The sequence below is a fragment of the Sciurus vulgaris genome (genome assembly GCF_902686455.1).
Source record: "Sciurus vulgaris genome assembly, chromosome: 5".
Classification (NCBI taxonomy): Eukaryota; Metazoa; Chordata; class Mammalia; order Rodentia; family Sciuridae; genus Sciurus; species Sciurus vulgaris.
The window spans coordinates 80,124,543-80,140,161 of record NC_136465.1 but is presented as its reverse complement, the minus strand read 5'-3'; the positions used below and the strand labels follow the sequence as shown (position 1 = coordinate 80,140,161).

General features: G+C 39.7%; 1 protein-coding gene and 1 pseudogene across 2 annotated transcripts; both read left to right on the top strand.

The window, feature by feature from the left end:
* Nucleotides 1-535: 535 nt before the first annotated feature.
* Nucleotides 536-4,660, top strand: LOC306662387 (glycerol-3-phosphate acyltransferase 4-like). The gene is given in 2 exon segments (XM_079142024.1): nt 536-2,033; nt 2,035-4,660. Coding segments are annotated over 2 exon segments (1,371 nt in total). The 5' UTR covers nt 536-1,460; the 3' UTR covers nt 2,833-4,660.
* A 7,955-nt stretch (nt 4,661-12,615) lies between these two features.
* LOC306661478 (poly(rC)-binding protein 2-like) lies at nt 12,616-15,226 on the top strand (annotated as a pseudogene). The gene has a single exon. The product of its transcript is annotated as a poly(rC)-binding protein 2-like (transcript).
* Nucleotides 15,227-15,619: the final 393 nt, after the last annotated feature.

Sequence of the window (15,619 nt, the reverse complement as noted above, 5' to 3'; positions counted from 1 at the left end):
AATAAAATCCAATGACAGTATGGCAGAAGAAATGTCAGAAAAGGAGTTCAGAATGTACAGAATTAAAAATGATCAGGGCTGGGGAGATAGCTCAGTTGGTAGAGTGCTTGCCTTGCAAGTACAAGGTCCTGAGTTCAATCCCCAGCACCGCAAAAAAAAAAAAAAAAAAAAAAAAAAAAAAAAAGATCAGAGAAGCAAACAATGAAATAAGACAGCAAATGTAGGCATTGAATGATCACACCAATCAACAGTTAAAAGAGTAAATGCAGGAAGCAAAGGATCATTTCAATAAAGAGATAGAGATTCTGAAAAAAACAAACAAATCCTTGAAATGAAGGAAACAATAAACCAAATTAAAAACTCAAAAGAAAGCATAACCAATAGGCTAGATCACTTGGAAGACAGAACCTCAGACATTGAAGACAAAATATTTAATCTTGAAAACAAAGTTGACCAGAGAAGATGGTAAGAAATCATGAACAGAACCTACAAGAATTATGGAATATCATGAAAAGACCAAATTTAAGAATTACTGACGCCTCGGCCAGCGGTGGCAGGCAAGGGCGGGAGGCGCTGTCCGCGGAGGATTTGGGAGCCCAGGAGCCTCGCGGTCGCTCTGGCAGCATGTAAATAACCTTTTGCCAAGAACCCAGGTCACCGTGAAAAGGGGGCCTTAAGGGAGAAGACTACTGAGTACATCAATGCCAGGAGCATCTGGAATTACACTCACCGCAGGCAACATGAGACATTCAGTGCCAGCATCTGTGTCCTACTGGAGAAGGTTGGGGCTCTCCAGGTAGGAGGGTCCTGGGGGCAGCAAGCGCCAAGATCCTCTCCAGAGGGAGAATGGGGCCAGATACGAACTTTCTACAATGAACTTGATTTTCAGCTTATGAAGGAATTTTAAGTAAAACAATTATTTAATTTCCACATATTCACATTTAAAAGCCTTCTGGGTGAAGTACTAGCAGTCACCCTCCTCCACAGGAGTTATCAGGATTTTTCTGGCACCAAGGTGAACTCTTCTTGGTACTTCTGGCAATACAGATCTGCAGGACAGATTTATCTACTGAATGCTGTGGGGCAGGAAAAGAAATAAAATCTCTGGAAGCAGCATAAGGGTAGCAGAGCAGAGACCCCTCCCTCAGTGCTCCTTTGCACAGAAACTCAGTCTGGACTTGGATGTTTTTACTAAAGACTTATCCTGCTGCTTTCACTGTGAAGTTCGTCTGTTCTGGGGAAATCTGGCATTCTTGGGCTGCCTCCTGTGGCCCTTTTCTATGGTCACTCTGCCCCCAACCCTTCTATGCAAGCAGTTAATGACGTGAACTTTGGAATGGAGTTTGTTACTCTTGGAGGACTGACTTCCTTTCACAGGCTGCTGGTGTCAGAAAGGACCATCTGAAGGCTGTGGTTTGTGCTTGGGGAGGAGGGCACTGGCCTGGCCTGGATCCTCCACCATGTTCCTGTTGCTGCCTTTTGATAGCCTGATTGTCAACCTTCTGGGCATCTCCCTGACCGTCCTCTTCACCCTCCTGCTTGTTTTCATCATAGTCCCCGCCATTTTTGGAGTCTCTTTTGGTATCCGAAAGCTCTACATGAAAACTTTGTTAAAAATCTTTGCGTGGGCTACCTTGAGAATGGAGAGAGGAGCCAAGGAGAAGAACCATCAACTTTACAAGCCCTATACCAATGGAATCATTGCTAAAGATCCTACTTCACTAGAAGAAGAGATCAAGGAGATTCGCCGAAGTGGTAGTAGTAAGGCTCTGGATAATACTCCAGAGTTTGAGCTCTCTGATATTTTCTACTTTTGCCGGAAAGGAATGGAGACCATTATGGATGATGAGGTGACAAAGAGATTCTCAGCAGAGGAATTGGAATCCTGGAACCTACTGAGCAGAACCAATTATAATTTCCAATATATCAGCCTTCGGCTTACTGTCTTGTGGGGGTTAGGAGTGCTGATTCGTTATTGCTTCCTTCTACCACTCAGGATAGCTCTTGCATTCACAGGGATTAGCCTCCTAATCTGTGGGCACAACTGTGGTGGGATACCTGCCAAATGGGAGGTTTAAGGAGTTCTTGAGTAAACACGTTCACTTAATGTGTTATCGGATCTGCGTGCGAGCCCTGACAGCCATCATTACCTATCATGACAGGAAAAACAGACCAAGAAATGGAGGCATCTGTGTGGCTAATCACACATCTCCTATCGATGTGATCATTTTGGCCAGTGATGGCTACTATGCCATGGTGGGTCAAGTGCACGGGGGACTCATGGGTGTGATTCAGAGAGCCATGGTGAAGGCCTGCCCCCACGTCTGGTTCGAGCGTTCTGAAGTGAAAGATCGCCACCTAGTGGCTAAGAGACTGACTGAGCATGTGCAAGATAAAAGCAAGCTACCTATCCTCATCTTCCCAGAAGGAACCTGCATCAATAATACGTCAGTGATGATGTTCAAAAAGGGAAGCTTTGAAATTGGAGCCACAGTTTACCCTGTTGCTATCAAGTATGACCCTCAGTTTGGTGATGCCTTCTGGAATAGTAGCAAGTATGGGATGGTGACATACCTGCTGAGAATGATGACCAGCTGGGCTATTGTCTGCAGTGTTTGGTACCTGCCTCCCATGACCAGAGAGAAAGATGAAGATGCCGTGCAGTTTGCCAATAGGGTGAAATCTGCCATTGCCAGGCAGGGAGGACTGGTGGACCTGCTGTGGGATGGTGGACTGAAGAGAGAGAAGGTGAAGGACACGTTCAAAGAGGAGCAGCAGAAACTATATAGCAAGATGATTGTTGGGAACCACGAGGACAGGAGCCGTTCCTGAGTCTGTGGCTCACACTGGCTGGAGCCACCATGCTTGAATCCTGACACGTGAGCCAGCCAGAGTTGTTGCTGCCACTGCTGCACCACCACTGCTGCCCCCACTGCTGCATCCTTCCAGACTCTGGGGCCCTTAGGCCACTCTGGATCTCAGGACTCCAGCTGCTTCAGAGCCGTGTGGGGATCCCTGGGCTCTGGGGCAGTATGGCCTGCCTGCCCTTTGCTGTCTGAAGTGAATGCTGCTGGGTGTTGCTACCCAGGACAAGATGCCTTCTTGTTCTTTTACAAATAAGTCCGTTGGAGGAATGCCATTAAAGTCAGCTCTCCACTTATGTGTGCTGTGCAGGGCTGAGCAGTTGGGAAGATCGGCCACGTTCCCTGTTAGGACTTTGGGTGTTAGTCTGTAATTGTTGCCCACATGCCACAGACTGCTGGGGAAGGTCCACCGACTCTTGAGGAGAGGCACTGTCAATGCCTAAACATCACCCACACCCCCCCAGCCTTGGAGCTCTGTACACTTGAAAAGAAAATTGTTTGCATTCACCAAAACAAAGTTTTAAATTCTTGTGCTACTGCTATGGGAAGTCACCAGAGGGGATGGAAAGAGACCAGGTGTGGACCACTGACTAGTCTGGTGAGAGCCAGGAGTTATTTTCTGTTCAAACTCCAGGCTGAACCTGAATTCCCTATGTAACTTGCTCTATGTTTAATGTGTGCCTCATTTCCTTATCCATAATGTGGATCAGGAGGGGAAGGGTGATAATACCTACCTCACAGGGTTGTTGTGGGGATTCAAGTGCTGAGTGAAGGACATGTAACATGCAGTGTTACAAGTACAGGTTCATGGGATGTGGCAGAACAAGGTCTGAGCTCAGTTGCTGCACAGGGCGTTGGACTTGTTTTTGTGAATAATAAAGCTGAATGGTAAATGAATTGAGGGACTTTTCCCTTCACTCTCCCTCCCCTGCATGTAGCCCTGAGTAACGTGTTTTTTTGTCAACGTTATAATTCTCATACTTGACCGTAACCCTGGGACCTCCAAGACCCACTTGGTCTCTAGATGAGGATAGTTTTGTTCAGGAGGTAAACATCTCACCTTTGCACATCTCTGTTAATTTAGAATTTCTAGCATAGACACAGATTTCTCCACAGTTGGGTACCACAGTATTTGAGGTATGTTGAGGATGAGATTTTGGAGATTGGACAATGTTGGGGACAGTTTGGATGTGAGGACGATGGGAAGCATTAAGTAAATACGAGGAGGCAAGCGGGGAGCAGAGCGTCCTGGAAAGGGTTGGCAGGGGAGGTGGGATAGGCAGGAATATTGGTGCACCACGTGCTTCTATATACCTGATAAGGAAACTGCAGTTTTCCTGGGCCTACCAGGCCACTTTGCAGTCACTGTGAAGGCAGATCCAAAGCCAGACCTTTCTTGTTGGTTCTTGCTTCTGCAGTCCACCAGTTTTGAACTCTGAAGAGAGTATTGCCTCAGCCCACCATTTATCCATCTGCTCATTCCTCTGCTACCCCCTCCTCCTTTGTGGCACAGTTATGGCACCTTCAGGATTCTGCCCCAACTGTGGTGTCATATTTCCAAGGTTGCCCACTGACCTGGGATTTGTGGATGTGCTGGGAGTGAGACCAGGCTCCTGAAGTATGAACCCACATCAGTCTCATGCCTGGGGACCAAGTCCCATTTGACTCTGTGTTGTCACTCATCCTTGCCACCTTCCTATCACCTCCCCACATGGCTTCCTGTTTCCTTCTACCTGCCCCTTTGCTAGCCAGTGGAAAACTTTTTTCTCTCAAATAAAAACCCTGTTAATGACTCTTAAAAAAAAAAAAAAAAAAAGAATTACTGAGATTGAGGAAGGCATGAGAAACAAATCAAAGGAATGAACAACCTATTCAATGAAATAATATCAGAGAATTTCCCAAATCTGAAGAATGAACTGGAAAACCAGGTACAAGAGGCTTATAGGACACCAAATGTACAAAATTACAACAGATCTACACCAAGGCACATTACAATGAAAATACCTAACATACAAAATAAAGATAGAATTTTAAAGACTGTGAGAGAAAATATTCAGATTACATTCAGGAGGAAACCAATACTGATAATCAGCAGATTTCTCAAACCAGACCCTAAGAGCTAGAAGGGTCTGGAACAACATATTTCAAGCTCTAAAAGAAAATGGATGTCAACCAAGAATCTTATACCCAGCAAAACTTGCCCTCAGATTTGACAATGAAATAAAATCTTTCCATGATAAACAAAAGTTAAAAGAATTTACAAATAGAAAGCCTGCACTACAGAACATTCTCAGCAAAATATTCCATGAGGAAGAGATGAAAAACAACAACATAACCCAGCATAGGGAGGAAATACCTTAAAGGAATAGTCAAATAAAGAAGAAATCAAGTCAAGTTAAAAACCAAAAATTAGCCAAAATGACTGGGAATACAAATCATATCTCAATAATAACCCTAAATGTTAATGGCCTGAACTCATCAATCAAAAGACACAGACTGGCAGATTGGATTAAAAAGAAAGATCCAACAATATGCTGCCTTCAAGAGACTCATCTCATAGAAAAAGATACCCACAGACTAAAGGTGAAAGGATGGGAAAAAACATACCATACACATGGTCTCAGAAAAAAAGTGGGGGTGTCCATCCTCATATCAGATAAAGCAGACTTCAAGTCAAAATTAGTTAGAAGCGATAAAGAAGGACATTTCATACATAACAATCATAAATATTTATGCCCCAAACAGTGGATCATCCATGTACGTCAAACAAATCCTTCTCAATTCCAGGAATCAAATAGACTACAACACAATAAAACTAGGTGACTTTTTTAACACACCTCTTTCACCACTGGACAGATCTTCCAAACAAAAATTTGAACAAAGAAACCATAGATCTCAATAACATAATTGATAATTTAGACTTAACAGACATAGATAGAATATTCCATCCATCAATGAACAAATAATTTTCTTCTCAGCAGCACATGGCTCATTCTCTAAAATAGACCATATGCTTTATGCCACAAAGCTTCTCTTAGCAAATACAAAAAAAATAGAAATATTACCTTCTATTCTATCAGATCATAATGGAGTGAAATTAGAAATCAATGACAAAATGAACAACAGAAACTACTCCAATACCTGGAGATTAAATAATACACTATTGAATGATGCATAGAGTTATAACAGAAGACATCGGGGGGGAAATAAAAAAATTCTTAGAGGTAAACAAGAACAAAGATACAACATATCAAAATCTCTGGAACACTGTGAAAGCAGTACTAAGAGGAAAATTCATTGCACGGAGCACATTCAATAAGAGAAGAAAAGGTCGACAAATAAACAACCTAACATTACAGCTCAAAGCCCTAGAAAAAGAAGAACAGATCAACACCAAAAGTAGTAGAAGAGAAGAAATAATTAAAATCAGAGCTGAAATCAATAAAATTGAAACAAAAGAAACAATTGAAAAAATTGACAGAATAAAAAGTTGGTTCTTTGCCACATCTATTCCTACCACTCCAGCACTTGACATGGTTGGAGTAGAGGATTCGACACTTGACACGGTTCTGTTGAAAGATCATCCTCCCTCTTGGGGGCCACAGGTGTGGCATGTCTCCATGTGCAGTTGCTTTTAATACTAATAATCAATATATCCTTAGATTCAGATTATAGAGAATACTGGGGAGATTTCATGTTACTGGGACACAAAATAACATACAATAAAGTTTAATATTAATACTTAGATGAAAGCATAAATAAGCAATTATGATTTGCTCAAATTTGTAAGGAGCCTGTGCTTTCTTTTAGTATGTATACAAATTCTCTAAAAGTTATATGAGAGTGTATTCCTCTGAGCTTTGATGTGGTGTATGGTCTTCATTGCTTTCTTAGTATTTATGATTAAGTTTAAGGATATTTTTCCCACTTAATAAATAAATATGTTAATCATAAGTACAATTTGTATTCTTCCTATGTCTAGAGTTTTAGTCTGTCATTGAGTATATGAAATAGAATAAATATTAACTGTAAGCTGATTCCTCTAGTCTCTGTTAGTAATAAAAAAACGTTCCACTGTTAATAACGAACATTAGAGTTCCTGGAAGGGGTAACTTCCACAGAAACTTAATGACTTATTCTTTCAGGGAAATGAAAACTAAATGGAGTATGGGGCCCTCTACCTTGCTGGGAACTGGTTTTCTTTTTATTGAAGCTCTCATACAGTAAAAACGTGTTTCTTGAATAAGATCATTAATTGTACTCTTAAGATTTTTTACTTAACATTTCCTTGTATTAATCATGAAATGATGCAATCAATACCAAAGAAAAAACATATAAAAAGACTCTGTGAACAATAAAGACGCAGACTCAGCCTCAGAACACTTGGTGTCTCTGTGTGCTGTTTCTCTACAGTGCCGACGCCTCTCATCCACCTCGGACCCCTGACGGCTGCTAGGGCTGGACCCCAGCAGTTCTTTGAAAAAATAAACAAAATTGATAAACCCTTAGCCACACTAACAAAGAGAAAGAGAGGGAAAACTCAAAATTACTAAAATTTGTGATGAAGAAGGAAAAATAATGACAGACACTATTGAAACACAAAATATAATTAGATTTTCAGCTGAGTTCTACAAGAGCTCATTCCAATACTCCTCAAAGTATTCCATGAAATAAAAGAGGAGAGGACCCTTCCAAACTCATTCTATTAAGCTAATATCACCCTGATACGAAAACCAGACAAAGACACATCGAGGAAAGAAAATTTCAGACCAATATCCTTAATAAACATAGATGTAAAAATTATTTTAAAAATTTTAGCAAATTGCATACAAAAACATATTAAAAAGATAGCACACTACGATCAAGTGGGTTTCATCCCAGGGATGCAAGGTTGGTTCAACATTCGGAAATCAATAAATGTAATTCACCACATCAACAGACTTATGGCTTTCCAAAGCACCACGTTATTCTGCTGTTCTTCCCACTAGAAGGTCCACAGGTTTTTTTTTTTTTTTTTTTTTTTTTTTTAACTTATTGACCCTTGTTTTCCTCTAAATTTCAAAGAACTTGAAGATTTGATCCTTATTTGTGTATTTATGCACTCTAGTTGACAGTTCCCATTGTCCTCTACTTCCATCATTTCCCTTCCACAAACCATTTCCATCTAGCAGCTACAATTATATTCTGCACTATAAAAATGTAAAAGTATCCTTTCTTTTTCTTTTTCTTCTTCTTCAAGAAAAACAAAAACAAAACAAAACAAAACAAAAGAACTTCTCCAGTAGCTCCCTGCTGCAGTTAAAGAAAAAAAATTGTTGTGTTTCACAAGGTCCAACAGGATCTGACAACCTATATTATAACCTCTGCATCATTTCTTATCACTCATCCTTCCCCACCTCTGCATCTACTGCTGTACTGATTGTACAATGGCAGGGACTGTTTCCACCATGCTGTTTGACAAGGTCCGAGCATGGGGAAGGGTTTGGAAAGGCCACCATTCCACGAAATTGCTGCTGTCATCTTTCCTAGGAATTGGGTGTTTTCTTGTAATTATCATACTTATCACTATGCAACTGCAAATCATGTTCCCTGGATTGTTGTAATACGAATTTAACCCCAAGGAATCTGTGGAGCTTGGGGAAGGTTGAGGAGTGCTTTAAAAAATGTACTCTATCACACATAATGGGTCTAAAGGTACAGAGTTTGAGGAGTTCTTCAGAAAACTACAGTTACAGGAATTGCTTTCTCCTATGCTGACCACACCTGCCCCAGTTAATGCTTTACCAGTAAAACAGCCTGACAAACAGAACAGGAAACTTGTTGTCCCCACAGTGCAAGGACCACCCTACTTAGCTTACAGGATTGGGGGACATTTGTGGTATCTACCTAGAGGGAAACAAGCAAATTAAGTATAAGGACCCACCTCCCACAGATCCAGCTCTTTCATATACAGGAGTGTACAATGAAAATGGTGAATGGATAATTAGTATTAGTGGTAAATGGACAAATGTCCAACATTTATCTTTCCTTCAAAGGCTTGGACGTCAAGGGCCACCCTGAAAATGTAGGGCTAAAGAACAAAGAAACAGCATATGCAAACAACTAGAAAAATATTACCTTAAGATCAAATGCCCTCATTGCATGTTAACTGGTTATGAGTAGTTTATGCTGGCTTAGGTCTCACATATGTATTGCAATAGGTAGAGGATAAATCAATAATAAAGAATATTAGGATAAAAATTAAGTACTATTTAGGTTAAATAAAAAATATAATAATATGAGCTAAAGATTAAGTGCATGTTTTGCTTAACAGTTTAGTAAAATTAACTTAAAACAAAATAGAGTCATGCTGACAATAGGTCTGACACCAAAGGGTAAACAAAGGCCAGTAAGATGAAAAGAGGAAAATATCTCTCACTGTAATATGCTTAATGTGAGTAAATTTAAGTAAATATAGGAAGTTGACCTTAATGTACCCACTCTTTGTTAGACACCTGCTGGAAAGTGTGGTTAATGAAAAATCTTGTGGTAATTTTCCTATAACTTGTATCTTGTTTAATCCTGCTTTACTTAATACTATAAAAGAAAGGCTAAAATAAATCTGAGCAGCACTTGCTTCAAATTGCTCCAGGGGTTCACGTCATTCCTCTGCAGTGACTACACCTATCCTCTGGGGGAATCTGCAAGTTGCTGGGGCTGGCTCCTGGCAGTATGATATCCACAAAAACTTCTGTTCCTTGCACAGGACAACTTTTTCCTGCCTTAGGCCCTTTGCTCTAGCTGATTCTGAAGGATGGAATGCTCAGCCTTCCAAGCTTTACATTCTCAGGGAAGCTTTCCCTGGCCCTTCAGTCTAACATTGCTTCCAAGATAGTCTATCCCAGTCAAGTTCACCATGCTTAACACTATCTGAAATCACCTTCGCTTTGTTGCATTTTCTTTCTTTTTTTTTTTTTTTAACTTTTAATTTTTTACAGACTGCATTTTGATTCATTGTACACAAATGGGGTACATAATTTCGTTTCTATGGTCGTACACGATGTAGATTCATACAATTTGTGTAATCATACATGTGCATAGGGTAATGATGTCTGTCTCATTCCACCATTTTTCATACCCCCTCCCTCTCACTTTCTTCTACATATTCTAAAGTTCCCCCATTATTCTCTCATTCCCCACCCACACCCCCATTATATATCATCCTCCATTTATCAGGAAAACATTTGGCCTTTGGTTTTTTTGGGCTTGGCTTATTTCACTTAGCATGATATTCTCCAATTCCATCCACTTATTTGCAAATACCATAATATTATTCTTCTTTATGTCTGAATATGCATTCTTAATATTGATAATATTTTTCTAGGGGCTAGAATGAGAGTTCTAAGCAGCACATTTTCTGTCTTGTTCACAGCTCTTTAGAGCCTCGTGCCTAGCAGGCACCTAATATATATGGATTGAATAATTGAATTGCATTTCCAAGCAATGTGACAGCACATGATGCACAGAGTTATAAGTAGTGCATTTTGTTCTGTGAGTATTTGATATATTTCAGTCTAGTAACACAATTCTCATAGCTATCTAGACTTCTATTAACAAGAATCGATTTTATGAATGACCCATTTTTTTAAAATATACATACAGCATAGTGCTCTGCAAAAGTTCTGCAGCCTCCAAGAAAACTATTCTTTCAGAACTAGTTTCAAACCTAATACACTAGCATTAAACCAAAGGAAAACAGAAGACTCCAATTGTGGTGGAGACAGTGAATCATATGACATAGTAGTAAATTCACATGCATTAGAGTCAGATAGACGCAAGGCTGAATCATACATAGCTGTGCTCTTAGTATCTACATAAGAAAGTTATTAAACATAAGCTTTAATTTCTTCCATAAAATGAGACTTTGTGTCATTGTTTCGAGAATTAACTGAGGTAAGAATATTATCAGGAACATCTAATAAAGACCAATTAAACTTCTATGTGCAATAAAAATCTGACCCCCCAATCCATCATTGGCTGACACTTTTATAAAATTCAATAAAAAGGAATTATTACAGAAATAAATTTTTCAAAAAAAGGCCAAAGAAGTAAAGATACAAAACCATTTTTAAATTAGATTCCACAGTCATAAAATTATATTTCAACAGATACCATCAGAATACACTATAGGAAGAATGGAATATGAAAACTATGTGCTCGTTGATAACTGTTATGAAGAATTACTATTACATTCCAGACATTGACATTCTAAAACTAACCACTCCTAAGCTGAGGAGTGAAGTTTTATTTCTCATAATAAACGCATGTGTGTGCAGTTTGAATTAATTTATTTATATCAATAGGTGGGAGTTTTAATGTGACAAATAAGTTTGCTACTTTGCATGGATGACAAGATTCTGCCCACAGAAGATAATAAAATTATTTTAACTTTTAAAAACTTTTAAAATATTTATTTTAAATTAAGAACTAAAACATGAAACTGTACATACTAGTGGGGTACTGCATGATGTTTTGATAAATGTATACAATATAAAATGTTTAAATCAGGTTCAACATACTTATCAATTTTTTTGTGGTGAAAACTTTCAAAATACTTTTAGTTAGCTTTCTGAAACATCTAGTTCATAATTATTTTCTGTAGTCACTCTACTATGCAATGGCATCCATTTCATTTTAATACCACCCATAATAGAGGAACGAATTGCAAAGATATAAGTTCAAGAGACTAAAACAACGTTTTAAGGCAATTTCAGCAGGCTGAGGTTATTAATCTTTAAATCTAATTCAAAGTAATTCAAATAATAATGTGTTTTCAAATTTTGTCTTGAATAACGTATCAGTTACCACTGCCGACAAATTATCTTGTTGTGGGGTCCGGTTATGGACACATAGTGGGACCACCAGAAACTAAAGTAGGAAAAAAGTTTATTTTGGAGAAAGAGAAAAAAAAAAAGAAAGAAAACAGACTGACGCGTCAGGACCACTACTCCAAGTGGAGCAGTCGTGGGAGTGACTTCAGTAAGCTCGTTTTTAAAATGAAAACCATAAAAAAATCCTGACAGGCTTACAATAGGGGCCTTTTTCCTTTTTTCCCCAAGGAATGCAGCAGCCAGCTCCAGCTTATCTATTTCAGGCTGCACCTGGCGGGTTGGGGGTGGGGTGGGGTGGGGTGGGCGGAGCCAGCAGCTTCTGGGGCCTCTGAAGGGATGGGTTGCTTCACAGAAATGGTCACAATGTCCTGAACTCATGGCCATATTATTTTATCTTGGGTATTGTCCTTGTATTTTCCACAGTCAGCACAACTCAATGATTTTATTCGCACCCACTGTGGTTTGGTCAGTCTTAACTAGTTATGTTTGTTTTATATCAGAGGGTCTCTACCTTTTTCTTTTCATAAGGGGGTCTCTACTCTTTCACAATCTCTTAAATTTTATAATTAATTTTTACTGTCTTAAGAAAGTGAGAAATCAGCAGAGTCAGCGGCCACAGCAGCTGCAGCCTGCACCCTCACCATCCCTCCCCGCCTGCAGGGCTGGGGTGGGGAGTGGGGGGAGCTGGGGACTCACCTTCCTGCCCCTCATTTGTCTCACCTCGCCTCTGGCCCTTCCCCTTCCCCTTTTCCCCATGTGCCTGCAGTTTTTGGCTTTCGCTCCCATCAGTGACCAGAGACCTGACCACTCAAAGCCCAGCTCTCCATAACACTGCTCAATGTGGACACGGTGTGACTGAAGGTGGAGTAAATGTCACTCTCACCATTCAGTTACTTATGCTTGGAAAGGAAGGAAGTATCATCGGAAAAAAGGAGTATCAGTTAAGAAGATGAGGGAGGAGAGTGGTGCATGCATGCACACCTCAGAAGGGAATTGACCTGAGAGAACTATCCCTTTGGCTGGACCTACTAACGCCCTTCAAAGCCTTTGCTATGATCACTGACAAACTGGAAGAGGATATCAGCAGCTCTATGACCAAAAGCACAGCTGCCAGTAGACCCCCAGTCATTCTGAGGCTTGGTCCCCGCCAGTCAATGTGGCTCTCACTGGAAAAGGTGGTTCAAGATTAAGGAAATGAAAGAGAGTACAAGCGCTCAAGTCCAATGGCAGGGGATATGCTCCCCAATTCAATTGGGTCAGCCATCACTATTGCTGTCATTCCTCAATCCATCATTGCTTATGTCAAACAGATCTGTGAGGTCATGTTGGAGACTCTCTTTCAGTCCCTCCCGAAGGGCGTGACCATCCCTACAGACCCAAGTCAGAGACAGGCTATCAAGTTCTCCAGTCATCTTCGCAGGTGATCAGACCTATACCATTCAAGGTTAGTATGTCATTCCACAGCCAGATTAGACGGAGCTACACCAGTTGGAAATGCAACAGTCTCATTTCCCTACGACGCACGACAACACTGGATTCAGTGGCATTGAATCTAGTTCTCCAGAAGTGAAAGGCTATTGGGTAGGTTTGGATGTGTCTGCTCAGGCTACTTCTCATGAATTCCCCATTTCAAATGACGAATTGGCTGCATAATTGGGCGTCAAGGCACCAAAATCAATGAGATCTGTCAGAAGTCTGGGGTGCAGATCAAAATTGAAACCCAGTGGAAGGATCTTCAGATAGGCAGCTACCGTCACTGGATCCACTGCCAGCATTAGCCTGGCTCAGTATCTAACTAACGTCAGGTTTCCTGGGAGACAGGTGACCTGGGGAGCAGCTAGATCAATGCAGATTCATCCATAATCCCTTTCTGCTGTTCACCACCACCCATGATCCATCTGTGTAGTTTCTGAACAGTGATTCCAGGTTTTAAGTAGTTTGTAAATTTTCACCTTCTACACAGTTTATCATCCACTCGTGATTTTTAATTAAAACATTTTCATTCCTGTCTTTGTTCAGCTGTTAATGCTGAGACCCATATCCTTTTTTTTTTTTTTTTTTTCATTTTTTGTTTTTGTTTCTTTTTTTTTTTTTTTTTGGCTCATGAATTTTTCTGTTTGTCATGGAAATTTAAGAGTGGACTGTTAATACATTTCAGTTTAGTTCTGTAATGTCAGGAATTTTTCAAAAAAACTAAAAGATGGACTGGAGCTTTTTCTTTGTGAATAGAAACTGGAACAGTGAAAAGAAAAAGAAAATGAAATAAATGGACACCAGATTTTTGTACATAGTTGGGTTGCAGTTGGGAAAATCAGCTTAGTAAAGCACACCTTTTAGTATGGCCTACTGCTCATGACTCACGTGCAGCTCATGCCCATGGTGATCCACCACTGACTAAGATGGTGTCAGTGAGTTGGTCATCATGTGTCAACTTGGCACTTATAGTTTAAATAATTACTTTCAATTCTGTATTTAACTCACTTTAACTGGAAACACAGTTTATGGGTTGCTACTGATCCACAATGTACAATTCAAACAAAATAAGAAACACGAGTTTTTCTTGCTGCGATGAAGATCTTATGATCAGAGAAACTCTGTATATGTCACTATAGGCTGATCGATAAAATTCCAGATATTTTTTTTCACTCAATGAAAAAGTCTCAGTTTTTACTCTTTTGTAGGCCTTTTTATTGCCGTGTCACCATCTAGCCCTTTACATAATGTATCACCTTTCACACAAGTTTGCAATTTGTCACTTAACTAGATCATAGTAAATAAAACAGATTTGAGCCATCTTCCACAACACTTTGCAAGTAATTATTTCACTCAAAATCCATTTACATTTTATGGGTCTGTCATAAAAAAAACCCTGGTCACATGCTTATTTATGTACCCTCCTCCTAGGATATAAAGGATTATAATACATGAGGAAGAATGTTGCCTTTCTTCTGAGGACAGGAGAATTCTGAATGCAGACCCAGGAAGTAATAGTGCTGTGCTCCTGAATTTTTTTCTGAATATATGAACTAGGCATTGATTTACATTGCCTCTCTTTCCCAATGATGTACCTAAGACATGTGGTCGGTCAACATGCAAGGCCTGCAATCAGATTATTTATTCCTGTCTTTTGGAGTTTCAAAAAGGAAAGAAACAAAAAGGGTTAACTTTAAACCGTTGTTATGCACTCAAAATCAGTCACTTTCCTTGGACACTTTCCTTTATAAAGGGTATATTATACTAGGTATACCTATCCAATTTCATTGTTTTTACAGAGAAATGCATGAACTTTCCTATTTCTCGAAAAAAAAAAAAAATTCTTACTCGAAAATTGAAAAATCCCTAATAAGCAATAATGAAAAACAGCTATATTTACATGTATTAAATAATGAATAACTATCTTTCCTATTTCTAAAAACAACCAGGACAGAAAGAATAGCTAAATTATAGTTTTTTATTAAAAACAGGGGCAAAAAAATCTATGTTCCAAGTAGCTAATGAGTTCAACTATTGGATAAAATCAATATCATACATACATACAAATAGTAAACTATTTCTTTTCTTTTTTGCGGTGCTGGGGATCGAACCCAGGGCCTTGTGCTTGCAAGGCTAGCACTCTACCAGCTGAGCTATATCCCCAGCCCAACAGTAAACTATTTCATAAGGAATAAACTAACGAATCTCGTTATTAACAACATATTTACTTTCCTTTACCTCCTGGGAGAATCAATAATTAGAGGAACTCCTTGGGGTGAAATGTGACAGAAATTCTGAAATGTGACAGAAACCGATGCATTGTCACTGAACAAGATCACCAGCTGACTGTGCCCTGTGGCAGAGGACATCTGTCTTCTTTATTTACAAGCAGCAGTGGAACCACAAAGTGGA